Genomic DNA, 24,915 nt, shown 5'->3' with positions numbered 1-24,915 from the left:
AATTCCCCATTTGCTCAACGTTTATTCACCGAGCAGCGCCGTTAAAAAAAGGTGACAAAATTAATTTGTTGATGTGTTTAGGAAACTGATTAGTTCCCGCGCTTGTACTATAAAAACAAAATGTAATAAACTACTTTTTTTTTTTTGTAAAACCAATTAGAAACACTTCGAATAGGCTACCAAAATTTATATCCAGTGCTTAAGTCACCTGTGAACATTGCGTATACATTGTGTAGAATTTCAGCTTATGCAGTTCACCTTGGAACCAAGACATTAAAAATGACGCAAGCTCTTGGTCACACGAGGACGACGTGAATAAAACGTGCGCGTGCGCTGTGTTTCTTCTTTCTATCTTCTTCTGTGCGTCAATGGTAAGACCCGCGTGGTTGTTTATCGGCACATAAAATAAGCAATATTATTATCTTATAATATATTGTTAAAACAATCTAATCAAATTGCAATAAGATCGTCAAAACTAGGATAAAGTAAAAATCATTGAAGAGGAATTTTCTGATATTTGAGCAGTGTTTTAATATGGATTCTAAACTCACTTACAGAAACAAATTTAAAAAAAAAATGTTAATCTATGTTTCGCGTTATGCGTTACACTGTGAATATTATTATGCCTCTAAAATTTTGTGGGTTTACTCCTTCTCGCCGACTTTGCGATCGGAAATCCGCATTGACCCAGAAATAGAAGACATCAAAGGGTTCTATATATACAGAATTAAGAGTACTAGTTAGGCTCTGTGAGCGGACATTTACGGCACTTTCTACTGTAAACGCCCGCATACGGAACGAGCGTTCTAGCACAAACCCTGCAGGTGTACTACTCGAGCACAACACATGAAGGGGCGATGCAAGCAGCGATTACGTTTGTACTAAGAAATGTTGTGTCCTCCTGTGACACTAAGTCTGACGTTCACGTAGCGCCAAGTCTAGCGCAAATTGCATTGTAGAGCCCGAACATTGTTGTTTGGTTGTCATCCATCGTTCTCCATCCGTGAAAAGAAATACTTCCTTCCTCGTGTTTTGCTGGAAAGCCTACGAGTGGTCCTTATACTTTGAAAGCTCGTCACAGATTCAAGAGTGCGAATTTTAAACGCGCATTTTATGCTTACGAAATGCAAAGCATACTTCAGAACTATACACTGTTATGCGGCGGCATATAATAGGTGTTTGATAGCGTTGTGCACAACATCTGGAAATAGAAGTGCTAAACACTACACTTTCGTTTCATGCGGTGGCATTTGACAGCATTGCACGCGTTGGCTATGACTCGCGTGAATTTATGGTAGTTTATAGTCCTCAGCATTTAAAAACGTGTAAAGCGTTTCTTGTAGGCCGGAATACTTTGTACTTGAGCTTATATCAAAGCATGACAAAGGGAAGATGTTTCTGATCATAAAGTGATACTGCTTATGATGCTACTAAGGCGAAACAGCTGATTTCAGTATATAAAGTTGCACTGTTTTCCGTTTGTCTGACTGGTGGCTAGAAGCCATTCGCAACTTTCACGACTTAAAGGAGATGCACTGGTGCCTGTCAAGATGGCTGTCGTCTGGATGATTGTCGTAAAACATCAGTACGAGGCGACGCGTAAGTAGTTTTAGTTTTTCTATATGCGTGCAGTATTAGACCCTTACTTTTCACGACAGGAAGGTCTAAGCAAACAACTTTAGTGCGAAGCTCATCATACACGATCAAGGAAGCGCGATTCTCACACCGCGGTACCACCATTGCTAAAATTAGCGAATTAAGGCGGGGTCGCACTGCTTATTCATCGAACGAGAGACAGTCTGTTGAATACGAGTCACTGCGAGATGCGTGCTTATAATGCCGCATTGCAATGAGTTTAAGAGAAAACGTGGCACGCGGCATTCGAACCATGGGTATTGCGATGACTGTCACTTTTGAGTTATGTATCAGCAATGTGACCCCGGCTTTGCGCTTTCGGGTCATTTTACAGCACCTGTAGGTTATCAGCAACAAAAACTAAATAAGATGCAAAAAGAGAACAATGTTTCAGAAGCGACGGTTGACGGAATTTTCTTTTCCTTTTTTTTTTTTTTTTTTTTATCTGGTGGCACAGAGCATCAAAGAGCCTTTCTTGGGGAACCTGGACGTCCGCGCACAGATTGTGCAGCGGCGAGGACCCGAAACAAACTTTCGGGTCCTCGCGTCTCGCCGCTGCGTCTCGCCGCTGCGTCTCGCGGCAGCGGCGAGACGCTGCGTTTCGGCGTCTCGCCGCAGCGGGGCGCCATTCACGTGGCTCTCCTCTCATCCGTTGTCTGCCGCTCCACCTTTTCTATTTCGGCGGCCGCTTCTCGTGGCGGTCTGCCAGGCTTCGTCAGTATATAAGAGGCTATGCTCGTGCACTGGCGCTTGCCTGTTGTGAACTATACAGCTCTGGCGGCGTCACTGGATGCGTGAGACGCTCAGTAGAATGGGTTTTCTTTGCGAGGTAAGGAGATCGCTCACCGATGGAGGACCACGATGGCGCCTGCCAGACGTCGTTCAGGTGCCAGAAGAGAGCGCCCATCGTGAGGCCCCGGGAGCGGCGCAGAGTGAGGCGGTGTCGCCGGAAGTGTTCAGCCTGCGTCTTCACGCCCATCGCCTGGTACACCTGAGAAGCGGGATGGCTCGGACGCTTTGTTCGGACATGTATTCTAGAGAGAAACTTGCACTTGGAAGGAAGGGAAAGAGGGAGGTTGGACTTCAAAGAAACACCGCACACGACCGGGAGCAATGAAGTTAAACAATCGTATTAAAATAGCGACGTCGTCGCTCCTTTTACAGATTCAAAGATCTTCTTCTTGGCTTTTTTTTTTTTTTGGTCTGATTTCACCACGCTTGTGTTGTGTGGAGATCTAGTGTACTGCAATAGTTCTCGTAATCCTGCATTTATTGGGGTAGGCAGCACTCGATAAAATCACCTTATCCCGATTTTTGAGACTAGTGATTTCCTTCTGACCTGTGACTGTTTCCTTGCGGCTCGGGGTGTTGCGTTCCCTGATCGTGTGCCTTTTTTAAAGTGGTGGTGGAGCAGATGTTTAATGTTTCGTACGTCAGATTTACGTCGTGAAACGCACCAGAACTCAAATGTTGTTATGGCTCAACATACGCAATTTGTAAAACTCGATCTTCGAAGTGCTTTCCCTTCTGCAAACTGAGAATCTACAGGCAGTTGTTCAGTTTCAAAAACCATTAACCACTGAAGTGTTTGTTTACCTAAGCTTATTTTTTCTGGTAAAAAGGCTAAACAAAAAAAAATGCTGGGCGAACGGAATGTTTGCATCACGCAAACCGCTGAGTAGGATGCGGCGGCATCGTGCTATATTTTTGTCAATAAAAGTGCGCAGACGTGATGCTATTCTTCGTAGATCGTGAGATATAAGAAAACATGATGAGTTTATTGCGTGCATAGCGTATACACCACGCGAATATTGACTCCAAGCGCGCGCTCTTGGCGATGATGCGAGCGCTGTGCTTTATTACACCTTTCGATGGACCGTCCAGGGACCCCCCCCCCCCCCCCCCCCCCCCGAACCTGAGCCATCGATGCCGATCCAAAGTCGTGCGAGTGTCACGTGAGCCGGAAGAGCGCGGCAAAGCACCGGGCGCACAGTCACGTGATAAGGCCGCGGCGTTCGATTGGCTGGGACGGCCCGTAGCGTCCGCTGTGGTCCATCCTCACATGAAGCGAAGTGTAGAAAAAACGCGAACTAGAGAATGCAAACATGGCTGTCGCACAAATCTAGCTGCGTTCAATAGACCGATCTCACCAGCCAGTTTGACTACGCCACTGCTGCCGCGATGCGCCGAGAGAGCTTTGGTCGTTCTGCACGTGCGACAACCTCGCTGGAGCTGTGCGCGTCTAAAGCACGAGACGTCCCAAGCCCTCTCGTGCACTGCCGTCTGCCTCATGTGAACTAAAGTTTTGGCGGCGTTGCGCATGTGCCGAACGTTTAGTGAGATCGGTCTATTTAACCACGCATTTCTTAGGATCGCCGAGTGTGCACTATTAGCGGCGAGATGTTTTGGTGGCGCCCTCCTATGGTTCCCCCTTGTGACGTCATTACGTTGCGAACAACAAGTTCGATGGTGTTTGTAAATAGCATGGTGGAAGCCTGAAATTATAGCGCTCTCAAAGCAACACTGCCAACACCGTCGAAATTAAAGTTCTTTCATTCCTCTTATTTCCGTCGTTGGTATACCCTTTCCAACGTCATAGTCAGCTTTTGGGCCAATCGTGGAAGGCCGACCACAGCGACGCTTTCGGTCGCGCACGTCGCCAATACGTGGCACAAATAAATCGTATATGCTTTAAGATAAATCGCAGAAATTAATTTTGGCCGGTCATTTTCTGCGTTGTCCCTTGCGCACGCCCATATGGCCTGCTTCGCATCAAGTCCAAGGCCGCAGCCAACACTATCCGTACAGCAAGTCGTCTGCTTCTTGCGCAGGAGTTTCGGTGACGTCAGAACGACGCAGAGTTCTGATTGGTTTTGGTTGGAAGGATAGTGGGTAGCCCTCAATGCTAGGTGCTTTAAGGTCTACCCACTATTTTTTTTTTTCAATCAGCCAATAAGAGCTTGACCTCATCGCAACCCCTGTGCAACAAGCAGACCAGGGTGTAAGATAGACAGGTGGGGAGACGGCCCATAGAAGCCTACTGCAGCGCCGTGACCGGATTGTGTACTCGTCTGCTTGCGGGTATCCCCGACTTGCGACAGATGGCGCTGCGGCAAGAGGAAAAATATCGGAATTGGATTCGCGTGGAACTTTATGGGAGAGTGCGCAAAATAAACCGAGAGCACGACAGTCCTTCATTAAAAATCCACGAGAAACTATCTCCGGCAGTTTAGCCGGTCGCCATCGGTCGCCCACCCGGAGTGAGAGTTCGCGGTGCTCCACATAGATGGCGCCACAGAAAAAGAGAAAACCGAGGGGGACACAATGCGGTCGCTCATTTGGCTCTCGTTTCCCCACCTGTCTATCTTACACACTGAAGCAGACGAACTTGCACTCTTCGCGCAAGGACGACGAGCGCCATGACATATACCTGTGGCGGTGCTTAATGGACTCCATTGGCATGTAGCGTTGGCTGCGGTCGGTCGTAATGCGAAGCGGAGTAGAATGGAAGCAAATGCGGCCCTTGGCTATTTCTGGTAGCGCTTGTGTGGCGGCATCGGCGCTCAGTGACATGGAGCTCGGTAACCCAGGATTTGAAGCTCAACGCGACGTACATCGTTCCGCCTTCGGTTGCAACAGCAATTCAGGCCTATTCGCCGGTTGAGGATCCTTATGAGGCCATCAAAACTTCCTCAGCTGGCTCGTATAGAAGGCACCAAACAATTGCGAAAAATATCGACATATAATTAGACTTTTTTTTTATTTTTGTGTCAAAGAAGGCTTTTGAATAAAAGCTTATGTGGGCCATCAGGCCCACATTAGCTTTTATTAATAGGCTTTAAAGTTAATAAATCAAAACTATTTTATTCTCACATTCCTTCTTTTTTTTTTTTTTAGATCAGACATTCCGGTGAGACAGAAAACGATTTTTTTTTCTATTTTTATATTAAAACAATTTTTAACTTGTAATATGAAATTTATGGAAAACAATTTTCGATTCAGGCAGAATATTTTTTGTTATTTAAAGCTTTTACTAGCCCATGTACCACGTAGCTACAATTCGTGGTAAATATAACAGTGCCCTAGGATGCGAAGTTAATTTTGGCGATTTGCGAGGTCTGTTAGAAAAGTATCCGACCTATGGTCGAAGAACAAAAAGAAACTGGCATAACTGGAGTATTGGAAACCTAATCATCCTTAAAGTAGTCTGCTTGGGACTCCACACACTTTTCCCAGCGGTGCTGCCATTGTTAGAAGCATTCCGCGAATGCCTCTTTCGGAATGGAGTTGAGCTCAGCTGTCGTTGCAGCCATAATGTCCACCCTTGTCTGAAATCGCGCTCCTTTCAATGGCCTCTTGGTTTTGAAAAACAGCCAGAAGTCGCAGGGGGCCATATCAGGAGAGTAAAACGCCTTTTGAACTACAGGAGTCTGGTTTTTCTCCAAAACGTCTGAATCAAGTGCGAGGAATGTGCAGGAGCATTGTCGTGATGGATGCGCCCATTTCCTGTTGACCACAACTCCGGTCTCTTTCGCCGCACAGCATCATGTAGGCGACGGAGGACATCCCTGTAGTACTCTTTGGTGATTGCTTGACCCTGTCTTGCGCACTCGTGGTGTACCACACCGCGGGAGTCAAAGAAAGCAGTCTGCATCATTTTCACGTTGCTGCGCACTTGGCGGGCCTTCTTTTGTCTTGGTGATGTGGAACGCTTCCACTCTGACGACGGCGATTTCCTTTCCGGGTCGTACCCGTACACCCATGACTCGTCACCAGTGATTATGGTGTTCATAAAGTCAGGGTCACTGTTTGTAAAATCCAGCATGTCCTGTGAGACTTCAACATGAAGCTGCTTTTGATCCACCGTGACCAGCCTCAGCACGAATTTTGTCGCAACTCTCTTCATGGCCAAATCTTCGGTCATAATGGAAGGTGCAGAAAAAGTGCTGACGCCCACCTTTTCCGGAATTTCTTGGATAGTCACACGACGGTCCCGCATCACCACAGCCTTCACCTCGCCAAGGACCTGGTCATTTTGGCACGTTGATGGCCGACCGAAGCGTGGCTCGCTCTCCCCCAATGTGCGAACATCTCTAAACCGGTTGTACCACTCCTTAAAGGAGCTGTGCAACGATATTCAATTGGAATGTTTTTCTCTCTACACGAGCTTACTGGCACACCTGGGACTCAAGGATACTCACACGCAACGCCACTGGCCAAGAAACTTCTTTGTTGCGGTGTAATTTCAAGGACAAAAGCGATCATTTTCATTCAATCTCTCCTTCGCAAAATTCGATGACGTAACTCGGGGATCGCAGTACACCCAAGTGACGATATTTGAATGCGGCTCATAGATTGGATTCGAGCATTGCGTGGGCACTCGACTTGGGCTCGTGACAATTGCTATCTCGAGGAGCATTCGGGTTGTAACCCGTGTCCAATCGCTGCAACGACGACAATAGCCGAGCCATAACAATGTCTGGAACTCAGCGCGTGTCCTGCGCCTTGCCAACCCCAGCGCGTGGCTGTGATCAACATTGGCGGCATATAATCGGCTCCAGATCACGTGGCCGCTCGTTCTGGCTGCGAGTTGAGGGGGTGAATGCTGCTCGTTTTTCTTAAATTTTTTTCTGGGACTTCTATTGCGTGAGGTGAAAAACGAACGCGTGTTTCATAGGTCATTAACGTTAGGGATCTGTTTTACGCGGTATTTGTGCAAAGTACAAAAATTGTTGCATTGCTCCTTTAATCTGTGTGCTGCTTATAGCATCGTCACCGAAAGCCGTCTGAATCTTCCGAATGGTCTCCACTTGGCTGTCGCCCAGTTTCTGGCAAAATTTTATGCAGTAGCGCTGCTCCAGTCGCTCCGCTATTTTCCTTGCAATAATAATAAAAAAAAAAAAAAAAAACGACGAGAGCGCTACGCACTACCTAACTCAAACGCTGCGTCCCATCGACTGGCGCTATCGGAGGGCGGGAACAAATTCACGCCTTCGTACGAAGGTTCAAGGTCGGATAATGCAAGCGCGCTTGTTTCATATCCATCAGGTGTTCGCCTGAAGAAGGCACTGCCTTCTTCAGGACGTCAGGCCCCTCTCTTATTTTTCGTGCATTTTTTTTATTTTAATTTAATTTTATATTTAACAATTTATTTTTGTAAGTTCTTGTGTTTTTACTTTGACTTTTAGTTCCGTCCTTTTTCAAGTTTGTTTCCCGTGTGACCATCGTTCTTGTGCCTAGCCTTCATTATTCCCGTAAACTAATACACCTTTTTTCGGCACTTCACCCTTTTTTCTTGCGTGATTTTTTTCGCACCATTAAATTAGAATTTCATTTTCCTCATCCTACGGCTGCTGTGTCCGCGCACCTTACTTTTGCCTATATATATATTTTGAAAAGGGTCTGGCTCAGGCCGAAACGTCGACCTATATGTAATAAAACTCCACGAAAAGCTTCGAAGTACGTATACCTTCCTATATATATATATATATATATATATATATATATATATATATATATATATATATATATATATATATATATGTGTGTGTGTGTGTGTGTGTGTGTGTGTGTGTGTGTGTGTGTGTGTGTGTGTGTGTGTGTGTGTGTGTGTGTGTGTGTGTGTGTGTGTGTGTGTGTGTGTGTGTGTGTGTGTGTGTGTGTGTGTGTGTGTGTGTGTGTGCGTCTGCGTGTGCGTGTGTGTGTGTGTGTGTGTGAAAAACTCGAGCGTTTTGAGGTTAGAACTAATAGTGAGAAAACTTGCTAAAACTAACATATATAGTGATAAAAAATAACCCCTCAAAAAAGTTCACAGAAGACGATATTTATTATAAGGAAATATTATAGTATTGTTCAGAACATGGTGTCCTATAATAATGAAACTTATTTTAATAAAGAGAGTTACCTTCTATCGGAGTGCAGATCATCTTTAAAGTATAAAATTATTTGAGGTCAATCCTCGCAAATTATAAATAGCCAAGAGTGAAATAACTCATTAACTCATTAAAAGGACAAGCATATACACGTACACAGCGCAACTCAGCAACCAGTACGAACATCAGACCGGCGGTCTTTCCGACGTTACTGTGCAAGGTAGTGACGAACGCCAAATGTTATCGTCTAGGTTGGCAACTTTCAGTTCCAAGAAGAAAAAAAAAACGAAAAACAGGATATACTTTTATTGTACTTTGTTTGTACCGCTCTATGTATATACCATAGCTCTCACATGAACCTACACCAATTTGCCTACCTTATATTTTTTAAACAAATTTTTAGTCGTTTTTTTTTCAAAACCCAAAAGGGGGCACCGGAGACAAATTATATGGCTTTGGTAACAGCTGTTTATAATCCCTAGTCCTACTGGAGCGACAGATAGCAACCGCTGACACCGACCAACCTCAAGAGCGCGCCGAATACACTTTGAGGCTCTAAATCTCTCCTGCTTACTTCCACCATATCCTCCTCAATACTCACAAAACCTCAAAGTTCGACGACGGAGCCATAGAGTGCCCGGTCGCAGATTTCAAGCGCGAGGATCTGGTAGCACAGAGCATCAAAGAGCCAATTCTCGGGGAACCTGGACATCAGCGTACAGCTTCTGCAGTGGCGAGGACCCGAAACATACTTTCGGATTCTCGCGTTTCGCCGTAGCGGGCGTTTCGGCGTCTCACCGCAGCGGGGCGCCAGTCACGTGGCTTTCCTCTCATCCGCTGACTTCCACTCCACCTTTTCCATTTCGACGGCCGCTTCTCGCGGCGATGTGCCCGGCTTTGTCAGTATACAGGGGCTACCCCTTCTACGAACACCAAGATTTCGCAAGCCTTCAAATATACTTTCGTGAGTATACGCTGCGCGCGCGTGAGGTTGATCGGTGTCGGTTGTTGCTGATTGTCGCTTCAGTGGGGCTAGGGCTTATGGACTGACGATCTATCTAACAATATAACTTTTTTTTAAGCTTTATCGAGCAACATTGGCAGTCGTCATTTCTTGTGATCGGATCCGTGTCCAGATTGAATGCTGACGCAGCGCTCGTTCTCAGTGTGGCAAGCACTTTTGAAAAACGGTCTATTGTTTTCGAAACAGCGACTTCCTTCCTTTAAGCAGGGGTCACACAGCTTATACATCATACAAAAAACAGTCTGCATACAGATTCGAACGTCAGTCACCGCCAAATCCGCGCTTCGAATGCCGCTACCTGGCACGCGGCATTGAAACCGCGGATATTGCGGTGAGTCGTGTTTGCAGACTGTCTTTTGTATGACGTATACGAGCAGTGTGACCCCAGCTTTCGGCTACCGGCGAATGTCTCTCTGCAAATACTGAATGGTCAACCGCCGACTAAAGGCAGTGAATGTCCACATATCAATCAACACTAAGCCAAACCACTGGAGTCGATTCCGGAGCTCTGCGAGCACCAGTCTGTCCGAACAAGAGCGGTGGTTTATTTTCGTTGTTTCTAGCTTCTCGACGTTCATTAACAGGCTCGTAATGCACTCAAAGCAAGTGCTGCTATCAAAGCAGGGCCGCCACGCCCTTCCCATTTCGGCGGGACTTCGAGTAAATTAGCCAGACTCCCGCCTCGCGTTGTTCATTTTTTTTTTTTTGTGTGCGTTCATTTTGTTCTCCGCCGCTCGGCTGACCTAAACTGTTACTCTTATCGTTTGCGGTCATTAATTTGGTAAGCGAATACACGTGCGAAAAGAGCTCGGCGCGAGGAGTCATTGTACGATACAATCTGGGGTTATTGACTTGTTTTGCGTGCGTGCGTGCGTGCGTGTGTATGTGTGTATGCGTGTTTTTACAGGTACCGAATTTTAAGGTTTTCGCTCAAATGCCATTAAATTTGATGACTAAGTTTACTGCGGTGATGAATTGATATTGTGAAGTAAAAAAATGCATTGTAAATTGCTTGGCAACTGTGTTGTGCGTGAAACATGTGGCGTTTACGCTCTCTGCGCTCTTCACCGGTTAGTTTGGCGACTGGCTTAACGCGTGGCATGTACACTCGATAGCGATTCCTGGAAGGGCGATGCCGGCGCTAACCCTGGTTTTAAAAATTACAGGGAGATACATGGGTGGATTCTTATGGAATGCGTTAGCATGATTCTTAGGAAACGCCACACACTTTCCCCCTGGGGAATTGCTAACGCTCACCCCTTCACTTTTCTGTTTTGGCTTTCTTTATTGGTTCCCCTATTTTTTGCTGCCTTTTTTTTTTGGTATCGTTACGGGGTCAGTGTGAGCGCTTCAAAAAGGTCAGACTACGTCGATGCCCTTGCATTCGGTCACCCATAACACGCGTGGAAAGAACCACATCCATGGGCAACCTGCAATGCTGTTTGTTTTGGCGCAACCTAGCGACTGAAGCAAAAAAACGTTAGGTATGCCTGGGAGTGTCGGCTGCATTATTTAAACGTGAGCTATTACTCTAGTGGCGCCTCTTAGCCTCGTGTCTGAAGCAAGAAATGCCGGGTAGGCCAGGAGGCTGTGATCGCATAACATGCCGGTACGGCGGAAGTACGGCCCTGGTGGACCAATCGGAACGTGACTGCGTAACACCGGAGTGCGCTTTTTTACTGCGAAGAAGTGTTCCGCTTTTCGCTGCGTGATGCTCCAATATGTGCGCGTTCCACTCGTATACGCAGCGCCTGTCGAAGCCGTCGACAAGCATTGCGGGGCTTATTGTTCACCCTTTGCCAAGTTACAACCAGACAAGGTATAACCGTGGGCTCTCACTCTGCTGGCGCCGCCCGGCTTTGGCTGGCTGGCTATATCACTCGTGGCGGGAACCGCATCCATCGTTTTAACTACACATACATGTTACAGCCCATGCACCGCTGATACGGAAACCCAGAGCGAACAACAACCGGCGACGGCAGAGCGGTAATTGAGCCAACACTTCCTTGATAATAAAAAAATCCTGAGTACTGAATTTTGCAGCGTCACTAAAACAGGCCACCGTATACCATAGATTAGACCCGAGTGCTGCGTGAGCGCTCGGCTGGAGCTCGTGTCTAATCAGTGAGAGCGCGACTTCTAGCCGAACGTTGAAGCCCAAGTCAGTGCAATCTTTGGCCTACGGTGGCCTTCTTTACTGACGCAGGAAAATTCATAGCTCAGACTTTTGTTATTCAGGAGTTTTTGACTGAGCACGAACACATTCCACCGCGCCGCGGCGCGTCCTCCTCTCTGGTTTCGCGCCAGTTGTGCGCCCTTCTTTGACGAAAACGAAAGGGCTCGTTTTGACGAAAACCTAGCGGTGTCTGTCAGTTTGTCAGCTCCGGGGTGAGAGGGAGAGGATGACGCGTGCTGACGTTAGCGCTTCGGACCAATAGGAGCGTCGCACGCGCCGCCCTTTCCTCTTCGGTCTTCCTCTCTCCCCGGCACTGGCAAACGATAACAACGACGGGCTTTTGTCGAAACGAAAGTTCTATGCTAACGCATTAAAACGTGTGACTGGGAGTTAAGCTGCTATCTGCCGGACGCAGAGCGGATGCCCTGCAGAGATTTCCGCCAAATGGCACCTCAACTGAGGGCGATGTGTTTGCGATATGCTGGAAAGACGCTCGCTTAGTAATCTCAGAAGTCTGGGTTCGATTCCCGCCTGGCCCTAATGCTTGTTTATTGCGATAGCCCGTCTCTCTCTCTCCCCCCCCCCCCCCCCCGCCCCCCACCCTCTCAAAACCCATCAGTGTCGATCCTCACGGCAACCCCTTTATCCAGGCTTCACCTTAATTCATTCAGGCTTCACGAAATGTCGAACACCCAGCCAAAGAATCTTTCACGTTAAAAAGAACCGAGACCCCAAGTGACTTGGAACTTGGCAACATAGCTTAAAATAAGTGAAGAAATTATATAAATAGCTTAATATATATAAATAACTCTTTAAATAGCCTTCTAATTCTAAGTTAACTCATTCACCTTTATTTATTCATGGAGCAATACGAGTGATCCGGAGGCGATAGTGTTTGAATATTCTTTTTCAAAACAAACTCTCAAGCGGCATGGCAACTTTCCAGTGCTTATGTGCTCGAGCTTGCAGCAAATTCTGTCCAACCGAGCACAAAGAGGCGGATCAGAGCATATGTGGTACTTACGCGGTGGCTGACTTTGCGGAAGCACACATAGCTGTAGAAATCTACCTCTTTTATCGTTCTAAGGCCTGTTAACGTTTTCTGTTTTGAAGGAGAATATCTTTTGCTAGATGTCTTATAGTCGAAATAAAGCCTTTTTTTTTTTTTTTGCCAAGTTGATCAAAACAACCAAGGCGTCAGAAACATTATGGGCATTGTTTATATCTAGATAGCAAGGAATCACGCTGTGCGAAAAGTCTACAAAAAAATGCACAGCACTCGCGAAAAAAAAAAAGAATTTATTTAATAGTGCACACAACCGCGAACATATCATGCAAGCACGCGTTAACATTTCAAAAGTTTAGCTGACTATCAAAAAAAAAGGAAAAACGTTTGTGAAGCCAAAAAATAAGGTGAAAAAATTAATAAAACTTGGTAGAAAGAAAAAATAATTTTTCTTTTTTTAGGGTGTGTGCATTGTGCAGATTCTACTATAATTTATTTCATATTACTAAGTGTGTATGTTAGAATCTGAATAAAATTAAAAAAAAAACCGAAACTTTCTATTCGGAAGTAAAAAAAGAACTATGCAAAATTTGTTAAGCATCACGACTTCTGTGTTCCAATGTATTCTCACACCCACATTTTTTAAACTTGTTTGGTGTTTCGATGTGGCATTCCAAATATTACAAAAACGGAACAATAAGCAAGCAGTGATTAAGTATTTATTGTGAGTTGCAGCGGGCAACCGGGTGAGTCATGAGTCGCCTAATAGGGTTTTAAGCATACAAAATAAAAATCGGCTCACCAGTCAAAAACTATTGCACTGTTATTTTATGCTAGTTGTATGCTAGTTGTCCTTGCATCACTAAGCTTTGAACATACAAAGTGTACATGGTTCAAATCACCAAAACTAGATTCGCACAGCGTGTATATATATATATATATATATATATATATATATATATATATATATATATATATATATGGGTGGTTTCATTTCAAATCGTGCAGGCAAAAAGGGTCGAATTTTTAATTTCGATGAAAAAAATATATGTTATGGCGCCGTTTCTAAAACCGCAGTCGACAGAAACCGCAAGTTCGTCGGATTTTTCGTTCTCGACTTATAAATTTTTAAAGAGGCCGCGGCGAAAAGCAGTGTTTTTCACACCCGTCGTGGGTCGGATGTTTTGCTTGATCTCCCGCCGTGGATTTTCAGTCCACATTATATCATCTTTTTCCAAGCACTCTGTGGACACATTTAAAAGGCTCCAATACCATGAAATAATTTTAGGCCTTTTTCTTTTTTTCTGTAAAAATGTCAAAAACGCCTCCTCGGTCAATTGTTGACGAAATTTGACAATTAATTACTGGCGCTCTACTTGGGTTACACCGTTATTTTTTATGTCCACGGAGAGCCGAAAACACGCTCTTTATATTTATTATAAAATGACTTGGCTGTATAAAATATCCTTTGCGGTACGTTTGCGTTAATATTATGCAAAAACCAAAAAGTACCATTTTTGAAATTGATTTTCTAAAAAAAAACATTTTTAATTTTTTTTTATTTTTTGTTCAAATGTAGATATGATAGTTGTCTACACGAAAATCAAGCCTCGAAAGTGTATATTTTGTTTGCCTGTTTTATATTTAGGCCTCAATATCGGAAAATGACGCCTTTGTTTTGCAAGACCTAAGTCAGACATAGCGACCCATGCGTCTTTATGAATTGTGAAAAAGTTTTCTTGAATTTTCTTCTGCATTTTGTAATCAATTATACACGGATTTCGTGGTATTCAATATTTATGTATGTTTTGATAAGAGCGGGAACCACGCGATACATATCTAACCAAATCAGCAGGCCTAGTAGACTTTCAATAACCAAAAGGCACAGACGTTGTATTGTTTCCATTTATAAACCTTTCAAAGTAAACTAGCACGACTAGCTATTAGCTGTCATATTACTAAGACAATGAAAGTCACCACATCGTCGATATATTATATACAATTCTTTACGAAACCAAACACTGGGGCTTGTTCTCCTCACATCGCACAGGTCACCAGGGAATGTCCTTTCACTTCCGTAATACACAAAAGTGGTGACACAGAAACGGTCCGAAACACACAGAGAGTGTGTCATGAAGAGGGGTAGGAAATAAAAATAAATAAATAAGAATTAAATTGCCCAACTCCGATCTTAACGAAAATTTCGTTAAAAAAAATAAATTAAGTATTTAGGCTCGAGCGGTGGCAAGGCGATAGGTCCACGCCTGGTGGAGAGTCAGACAAAGAAGTCGACGGCACGTAAAGGTAAAACAAAAAAAAAATTCAATAATTTATCAAAGACGGGAAAACTTAGCCGCACATGGCGAGAACAAAAACCAACTCCCCCGGGCATTCCCTAAACGGGACGCAAGCAAATGCGTGCGAACACGCTCTCTACATCACCGCCAGGCCGCTACGCCATGACGAAATAAACCCAAAAACTGAACAGTGCTAACAAACAGTCAGTAAGAAAACATTGAAAAAAAAAAAAACGTTCAGAAAAAACCGCATTCGAGAAACAAAGTTCAGCGGGGCGAAGAAACACACACGAGTCGGTCCCACGACATTGAAGTCTGGCAGGATGACGGCGTCCAGATGATGCTCAAATCTGTTCCTCCCTCTCTTACGCACATCCACGACGGCTGTGCGGAACAGTGGCTGTACGAAAGAAAGTGAAGAATAGATTCGAGCAGGCGATGCGCGATAAGGTAACCGAGAGTATGCTTCAAGCTTCATATCGGGAGAGGAGCTTTCGAGGTAGTTTCTGCAGTTACTCAAACTTTCTCTTTCCCCTTCCCTTTTTCAAAGGAACACGTCAGCCGGCGCTAACGTTTCATCTCGGGAGAAGCCCACTCTTCACAAACGGTTATAGTTGACAACGAGGCTGACTTCGACCCAACTAGTCTCCGGGCAGAATACAAAATCAAGTATATTTACCAACACGCTCGTTTTAATGTCAGTCTCCGGGCTTTGCTGTTTCCAAAAGAGATAACTCTTTATAAGGACAGAACGAGCGGGTTGGTGGGGATAATTAAACTTAAACACTCCCTTCTCGTTTTCTTCATCAAGTTTAATAAATAACCCTTCGGTGCTATCGGATCTCCCCGGAGAGAGAGAGAGAGAGCACGGCCGTTTCAAGGTAAGGATAGGGCGCTCGAAGCTAGGGCAAACAGGCGGTATCGTTTCACGCATGCACGGACGGCTCGTTTTAAATTTCCCCACATCCCTAACGAAACCAGCCCATCTTCGTGTGTGCGTCTGCGGGATTTCTGTCCCGCGCCGCCGGTTTTAGCGCGCACGCGGCGTTGTTTTGGCTGGCAGAACAGTTGTTGACCGTCGACATTGTAAGGCCGTGGTGTCCTCATCCTTTCAGGCAACGATTCCTTTGCTTTCTCTTGTGCAATACTCGGACAGACTCCTCCTGGGTGGCTGTCACTGTTCGCCGCGTCAACGACACAATCGTACCATTTCACTCCTCGTGACACAGGGTGCGCTGCTCGCTTTACTGTCAAGGGCCGTCCCATCTAACACAACGAGTGCGAAAGCTCGTGGTCATCTGCTGGCTCCGAAAGGGCGGGACGTTCATGCAGGCCAATGAGGGCCCCGAATCAATAAGACGTCTGCCGACTCCTACACGTTAAAACTTTACGACACCTGCTGGTCTGTTAAGAAGTGTTGCTTTCTCCTTTTGGAACTCCTCCGATGTAGCTTGCCGCCTATAATAAAATTTAAATAATCAATAAATATATCAGGGTGGAAATACTGTATTTCATTTTTATGTGGGAACGTTGAAAAAAAAAAAAACTATTTCCAAGCTTCTGAGGACGCGCAATTCGCAAGTCCATTTCGAGCCGTAAAAACACATTTTTGTACGATATTGATGCTTAAATGTAGAACATACAAACAAAATATACACTTTCTAGGCTTGAGTTTTGTGTAGACAACTATCATATCTACATTTGAACAAAAAATAAAAAAAATAAAGAATGGCTTTTTTGAGAAAATCAATTTCAAAAATGGTACTTTTTGTTTTTTTCATAATATTAACGTAAACGTACCGCAAAGGATATTTTATACAGCCAAGGCATTTTATAATAAATATAAAGAGCGTGTTTTGGGCTCTCCGTGGACATAAAAAATATCGGTGTAACCCAATTGGTAGATCGCCAGTAATTAATTGTCAAAGTTCGTCAACAATTGACCGAGGAGGCGTATTTGACATTTTTACAGAAAAAAAGCAAAAGGCCTAAAATTATTTTATGGTATTGTAGCCTTTTAAATGTGTCCACAGAGTGCTTGAAAAAAAATAATATAATGTGGACTGAAAATCCATGGCGGGTGGAGATCAAGCAAAACATCCGACCCACGACGGGTGTGAAAAACACTGCTTTTCGCCACGGCCTCTTTAAAAATTCATAAGTCGAGAACACAAAATCTGACGAACTTGCGGTTTGTGTCGACTGCGGTTTTAGAGACGGCGCCATAACATATATTTTTTTCATCGAAATTAAAAATTCGACCCTTTTTGCCTGCACGATTTGAGATGAAACCACCCATATATATATATATATATATATATATATATATAGTCCGGCCTTCGTCTTCCTGACGAAGGCCGGACTCCGGCCGAAACGTCGAAGATTAAATCGTCCGTTGTTGCTGTTTTTCACTAAGGGTTTTTTTCTTCTCAGTTTTATATATATATATATATATATATATATATATATATATATATATATATATATATATATATATATAAAACTGAGAAGAAAAAAACCCTTAGTGAAAAACAGCAACAACGGACGATTTAATCTTCGACGTTTCGGCCGGAGTCCGGCCTTCGTCAGGAAGCTTCCTGAAGCTTCCTGACGAAGCTTCAGGAAGCTTCCTGAAGCTTCCTGAAGCTTCGTCAGGAAGCTTCAGGAAGTCGACCGAACATGATGCAGCAGAAAGCACAGATGGACGGCACGCACGGGACAGACGAACGACGCAGGGAGGAGCAGAGGCCATGCAGAATGATGCAGAGGCGACGGCGTGCAGGCAGGCAGGCCATGGCAGGCGCCATTCATCACGTGGTTTTTGTGACGTAGTTGATTTAAACTATTTAGTCGTTTTAAGTACTTTAAATAATTCTAAAGCACTGCCATTTAAAAAATAAATACTTTTCACAGAAAGAGTTTTAATTAATTTTAACCAAATTGCAGAAAAGCGCCACGTAGCGGAGGGTAATAAACGCACTATCTGGGCCGCGAATCGGCTCCTGTGTCCTCCTCTTTACGTTTACTATATTACTCTATGGGAGGGGGACGGGGGCACATAACAGGCAGGGCCGGGATGGCCGGACCGCTCTGGCCGGACTCGGACGAGACTTTCCCCCTTTCGCCATCAGTGATCACGCTGCGCAAGCAAATGGTCACGTGGTCGCGAGCGGGTGAGTTCTCGCTGCTTACTGATGGAGAGGGAGCTTCACTGGAACCCCGCGCGTCCTCCTTTCACGTCACAGCGGACGGGACTCGGAAGATGATGAAAGAGTTGAGGGGTGCCGAAGACCTCAATCTTTGTCCATTTTTAAAATAAAATCTAGGACATGCAAGCAAAAGGGATTTTTTGTTATTTACTTCAGAAAGGTCGAGACACCAACTCCCAAATTATTTAAGCGAAGCACCGAAATTGTTACACAACTCCTTTAACGGGCATATCGACGTCATTTTTTGAGCAGGAATGGCCTGAAGAGCTTGCAGCTTCTATGATTCCAGAACTTCGTAAAATTATCTGGTTTCAGGTTGATAAATTCCGGGCGTTTTGATGTGTACGTGGGCCAGGATTCGTTGGTTGACGGCACTGTCATTTTCCTGCACAGGAGAAACCAGTGTGGGTCAGGAAACTTAAAGCGGCCCAACTTAAATTTCAAAGGTTCCAAATCCTCCCAATACAATAGTCATGATACTTCACCGAAACGCGACTAGTTTGCTGACTTTTATGTTAGACAAAATAACTTGTTTGTATTCTGTCAGTCTGCGATCAATATTTTACTGAATCGCCAAAGCACCGAAGTGCGTGGTTGAGCCTATAGTTACACGCGCTGCGCGTGCCGGCGTATGCAGCAGTAGTTGCTCTAAAGCCAGACATCGAAAGAAATATCACTTTTCAGATACGTTAATCAACGCCTTATTTTGGTTATTTCCTTCGAATCTTTTATACAGATTAGACGAACGCATGCAGCGCGTGTACCTATACTTTCACGGCATTCTTCTCGATGCCATGGTTACTTCGGCAAAAAGTCCATGTACAAAATCCGTTTTCGCTCGAGTGTTAAAAATTTTGGGGCTGATCCATTTCCGGAATAAACTAGTTTATATTTCCAATGATACGACTGATATCAGCTAGTTTAAATCTGTAATGGGTGCTAAGCGATACGTTAAAATTTCGTGACATTTCAGTTAATGTGTTGTATCTTTACTTGCAGTCTCGCGGTTTATGCCGTAGTCAATTTACACCAGATCGTTTGAACCCTTACATTAAAGGGACCATGAAGGCAGTTTCCAAGTTTTATTCGACGATTGAATTGGATGTCAGGCACGTCTCAGATACTGTCGACCAAGTTCTAGCCCGAACAGAAGTTTGGGTGCCGCACCAATCGAGCAAACAGGCGCGGTAATAATAGCGCCGGGAACGATGCCTGAGACCCCACCGAGGCGGCGGCAGAAAGGTGAACTAAAGTGCGCTCAAGCGTGGCGACAACGGGCTCCTCGTCTGGCGATTGGTTCAAACGATAGACGCGCTCTTGGTTTCGATTTCGGTGGTGAGATGTGATAAAAAACGTTTATTTGAACGTTGGATAATATTTTGAAGTTGTAGCTGGGAATTAATAGGTTTCATACCGTGTATAAGAGCATAATCTGAAGCGATCCCTCCGTTTGTCACTGGTTGAATGCATCCCGCACTAACGGTGTCCCGCACTGCTACCTCGGGCGCGTAACAAGCATCAAGCAACCGTGGACAAAAAAAAAAGAAAAAGAGGTACGAGCGCCGGGGTCGGCGGATTTTTGGTTTTGGTTTCGTGCGTCGTCTCGTGTTCGCTTTGCGAACTGGTGTCTCACCAATCATACCGCGTTTGTTTGCAGTAGTAGGTTGCGCGAAAGGTCGGCTAAAGACGTGCGGTCGATCGGGCGACGTTAGCTTGCATAAACTGCCGACCGATGCAGCAATGCGCAGCATTGTTGCATCGGTCGCCAATCCAGAGTTCTGCGTCCTTAGCAGCATCTCCCGTTCGGTCGGCGTGAGGTCGCTGAACGGGAGCTCAAACTCGTTTGCGAGCGCGGCGTTGTCGTCCATTTTTTCCAGGTTTTCTTCACAGACCGCCGTGCACTAGAGCGAACCATGGGAACCACACTGAGTGTGCACTAAATCCTACCGATGCCGACAGTGCTCCCTGACGTCACTTCTCTTTCCAGGGGCGAAAAAGGGAAGAAATCTAAATGTTTGTTTCGGTTTCGCAAATTTATTTCCAGGTACAGAAATAAGAATCACAACATTCTAGAAACAATTGTGTGGCATGCCAGGACCCCAATGCTTCCGAAAACACCTTCTTTTTTTAAATATTGAATTGCCTTCATGGTCCCTTTAAGTTCGTTAACTGCCCTGAAGTTATGACTCCACCTTATTTCGCCCTAGCACGTTAAAACTGAGTGGGTCATATAATAGGGAGTTTCATGGTAGGAGGCCACAATGCCTGGGGGCCTTTGAACGGTTAGGGTTGTCGTCCACAGCGTGCGCAGAACTTCAACGCATGCGCAGTATGACAATCCAAGCTGCTTGCGTCACCCAAAGTGTCGGAGCCCTTATTGTAAAACTCTCTATTGTCTTCTCTCGAGTGGAAGCTCTGCTATTTAGACTTTCACAAACAACACGGTAAAGGGTACTTCTTTTTTTTTTTTTTTTACTTTAAAGTGATTTTTTAGTTAGGTGTTTTCTTATGGCTTTCAAACTCTCAGAAGCACAGAATAAAATTCCTGTCTTCATTTCTTTTTTTAACAAACGTAAAATGTTTAAAAAAATAAACCACCGTAATTGTCACGCGAACACCAAGACCGATCTCACCAGTCAGATTGACTACGCCATTGCTGCCGCAATGCATCGAGGGAACTTTAGTCTTTCTGCACGTGCGACAACTCCGCTGGAGCTCTGCGCGAGTGGAGCAGGACTGCACGAGCCCTGGCATGCACGGCCGTCTGCCTCCTGTGAACTAAAGTTATTGCGGCGTTACGCATGCGCCGAACGCGTATTGAGATTGGTATATTGAGTTCCAAATGGTCAGCATCGTTATTCGCGACAGATCTCGGGAACTCATGATCCTCTGATTGCAAGGTGTTGCTTCGCGGGAATACGTAGGTGGACAAATCTTTTCAAAATGGCGAGGTCCGCAGCAGGATCTGTTTCAGGCGGGGAATTTGCACTGGGAGACTTCTGAGTGTGTCTAGGCAGACAGATCGCATTTCTGAGAAAGTATTTTTGTGTGTATGTTTTTTATTGTTTGCTTCTGTTCGCCATTTGTTAGGTTCTTTTCTATAAATTGGGCAAATTGGAACTTTTCGTTCACTTCAGTGAAGTAGACGCGAGTTTGTATTTATGTATAAGGATACCCCCCCCCCCCCCCTCCCCCCCCCCCCAACTCGTTTGTGGCAAGAGGTATTCGGGCCGTCTGTCACGACAAACGCGGCGACCTTTGGACGGTGACGGGGGTGGTGACCGCCGCGCGATCCTGGTAGATTTTAGAATATTCGGCTGCACCGTAAAGCCGGGGTCATAGAGCAATTTCGTTTTACTCAGTTATATTTTGGTACAGGTGACGTCATTTTCTCAAACTTTAAGCGTTCATGTCCCAAGCTCTAGTGTTACATTCTCACGGAGTTTGAGCTTCTTGCGATACATAGTTTGTTTATCCGGGCTGAAAAACACGGTTCTTTTTAGTCGGAAACACCCTGTACATCTGCTCGGACATTTTTAGAGTGTCAACGGCTCTTACTATCTTCTCGGTTTGCTGAATTTCCTGGGGCCTCTAGGCCTCTAGGTACCGCAGCATGTATCGAAGGCAACGTGCTCCACCGTTTGCGTTGCACTCGTACCCGATGACTCAATTGTACATGGGCTTTTTTGTTATCCGTCAGACACATGACGCTATACACCAACACGTGGTCCTGACGTCACGCCGCTGCGGTGGTGCTGCTATTGCAGACGCTCCACTTCACGGGAATCTGGGCTCCTGCACACACGCGGTGCCCACACCTCGTGTGGAAATCGCGCGTTTGCCCATACTTCGTGGATCGATTATTTGCAAACTGCGCGTTGGCCTATACTTTGAAAGTACTTAAAGACATTCACTCTAGAATACTTGAAACTGCTACTTACCCAGTTTTTATGAAAGACGACCAGACGTGGACGATCTGCTTCATGAAGTTCTCTTCTTGTTTGGTGTACCTCACGCTCGAAAGAAGCTTACTCGCAGCTGGCTCAATAACGGCCGTGTGCCGACTCGTATCTGTCACAAAAGGCAAAGATCCGAGAGCGAACGGTATGTCATCAGCATGCGCCACGCCGAAGTACTTCGGCCACAAGCTGTACGACGGACGATGATCGAAGACATATCTATGGGTTGGAATCCCTTGGGCAGACGTTACTTCCGCGAAAAGGTCGGTGGGACAGTTCATTAGCACGTCCCCCACAATGTCGCCGGCTATTTTGATCACGGTGGGGTGATCGTGCTCGATTTCATTGTCTCCAAAATATTCTCGTACTATGGCCTTTCCTGCCGGCACAGGTATTTGAAAAATTGCGGAAAGAGCCAGCACCATCGCGAGCCTGTAATCTATCTTGAGCACCGTCGCCAGCTGAGGAGCCGCGTACTGGAAGTTGTCGACGAAGAGCGTGCCCTCGTCCGTGGTCGTACCCATCAGCACTTCCTTTACGTGAATTTTTTCCCACGTAGAAAAAGAAAGTGGATCGGCGGGAATGAACTCGTCTCCGTACACGGGCGAGAAAAACTGATTCACAGGATCCTGTTTCGCTATCATTTTGAAGATCACGTCGGCATCGATTTGTCGCAAACATTCCATGATATTTGGCACTTCTGTAGTCCAGTCTTTTTCAGCGTGGTAACAGTTCAGTTTTCCCGCAATGTTAAGAAACCTTCCGGCCCCTTTGTAAGAAAGTCCGAGCACCAGGCTTAATGGTGTAGAACTTTGCATAATCAATCGATGGAACAGTCCCTTGCTCTGCTGTGAAACAGCGTGGATTCCCGCAGAAACGGCACCCGCGCTATGACCAGCGAGGGTAACGTCCTTCGGATTTCCTCCAAAACGAGCGATATTTCGCCGAACCCACTTAAGCGCGAGGAGCTGGTCCCAGAACCCCAAATTTCCCGGCAGGTCGGACGTGCCCACGGAAAGAAAACCCATCATACTCAGTCGGTGATTGAAGCTTACGAAGATGACGTCGGACAGCGCCACGAAATTCGCTGCGTCATATATAAAGAGTCCGGAGTCGCCCCACTGAAAACCTCCTCCGTGGATGAAGACCACGACCGGCAGTATCTTGTCGCAAGATTCGGCGTCGTCACAAATACCGGATGGTCTCCACACGTTCACGTAAAGACAGTCTTCCGAGGCGTTCTGGTAATTGAATGTAACGCCCTCGATGAAGCGGATGTCCAGCTGATTGCAGGCCGTCGGTTTCGTGGTTGCCTCATAGGTTCCGTTCCACGGTTCCGCAGGCTGCGGCTTTCGGAACCGTAGATCTCCGACGGGTGGTTTCGCGTAAGGAATTCCGTAGAAAGCATCCACGTCTTTGTCACCTATTCGAAAACGTCTTCCCAATACGAGGCCATTGTTTGTTGCAACAACAGGATCGTCCGAGTAAACGTAACTGAATAAGCAAAAAGTGAACGAAATTGAGACTAGCGCTTCGTAACCTCCCCAAAAGGCCATACTGGTAGAATTGAAAACGTTTGAAGACGCAGCTTATGGTCGTAGGACTGCGCTCGAGACACAAGACTGCAGAGAAATTCACCGTTAGAGAGGCAGCTTCTCACTGGCTTCAGGGGCTAGCTCTCGCTCTTATTTTAATGTGTTTTCGGTATAAAGGCGCGACAAGAAAACCCAAAATAAAAAATCGGACAGGGCAGGTCATTCATGTGTGCGATGTTTGCCAACACACTAAGGACGAGAAGAGAGGTAACTGGCACTAAATCCAGTAGTTCGTATCAGTAATCTTTCTCTCGCTCATTCCTTCAAGGGCGTTCTGTTCTAACGTTTTATATTATTTTCCTTTTCTATTTCAAACTTATTTTTTTCAAATGGCGGTTATATAAACCTCTTTTTACGTGACTCACACCATACATCGCTAAGGTATGAAGTATGTTAAGCTTCGTATATTTGAAAGATATTATCATTGTAAGTTCAAGGCCTCGGTGCTAATAGATTTCATTAATTTTTCTCCTGTATCAATTTGTGCCGTGGGAGTCTCCCGCTACTTTCTTCGATCTTGGCTTGAAACCCCACAATCTGTTACGGTGGCAGCAAATCCACGAACTCGCGTTGCAACGCCATAGAAGGTTAAATGTTGGCATTTATCCCCGGCGGAATGTTGAATTATACATGATTGGATCAGTTATCTAAATAAACAAGATTTCTGTCCTTTACGAGCTGTCCGCCAGTTGCCCTGCTGATTAGTCTGTCAACAAAAAAAAGTTTCGCGTGAGACTTTGCTTTCCTCTATACGTTGCTTGAATAAAAAGACACATTCAAGCACCCTTAATAGACCATTTTCAAAAACACATCAAGCAACACTGGCGGCCACTTTATGTAGAGTGCACTTTACTAACAAAGAGGAAATCGTAAGACTACTGGAAATTATCTAGGGAAATTTGAATGACGTACAACTAACTAGCACAGCTGGGGACGGGCGGGACAGATGGAAATTGGGACTCCCTCCCCCATGGTTCCGGTCCAAACTCTTAACCCTGTCTCCCAGTGGGTCCCGTGCCGGGGTAACGGCTTGACCTGAGGAAAATTTGCGACTCCCTCGCCAGGGAAAGGAAACAGGGAAAAAAATTTTTTTTTTTTTTTTTTTTTTTACCGATTTCTTGAAGGTCATTTAGGATACAGAG

General features: G+C 45.4%; 1 protein-coding gene across 1 annotated transcript in view; it reads right to left on the bottom strand.

Moving 5' to 3' along the window:
* Positions 1-24,915, bottom strand: part of LOC120837893 (beta-mannosidase) — a 73,054-nt gene that overhangs the window by 23,317 nt on the left and 24,822 nt on the right. The window contains exon 6 of the mRNA XM_042292243.1: positions 2,482-2,626. Within this exon, the coding sequence (XP_042148177.1) occupies positions 2,482-2,626 (145 nt within the window). The remainder of the gene's footprint in view (positions 1-2,481; positions 2,627-24,915) is intronic.

Source organism: Ixodes scapularis, unplaced genomic scaffold, assembly GCF_016920785.2.
Source record: "Ixodes scapularis isolate PalLabHiFi unplaced genomic scaffold, ASM1692078v2 PGA_scaffold0__279_contigs__length_252992795, whole genome shotgun sequence".
Taxonomy (NCBI): domain Eukaryota; kingdom Metazoa; phylum Arthropoda; class Arachnida; order Ixodida; family Ixodidae; genus Ixodes; species Ixodes scapularis.
The sequence above is the reverse complement of the archived record's forward strand: the minus strand, read 5'-3'. Positions and strand labels throughout refer to the sequence as shown.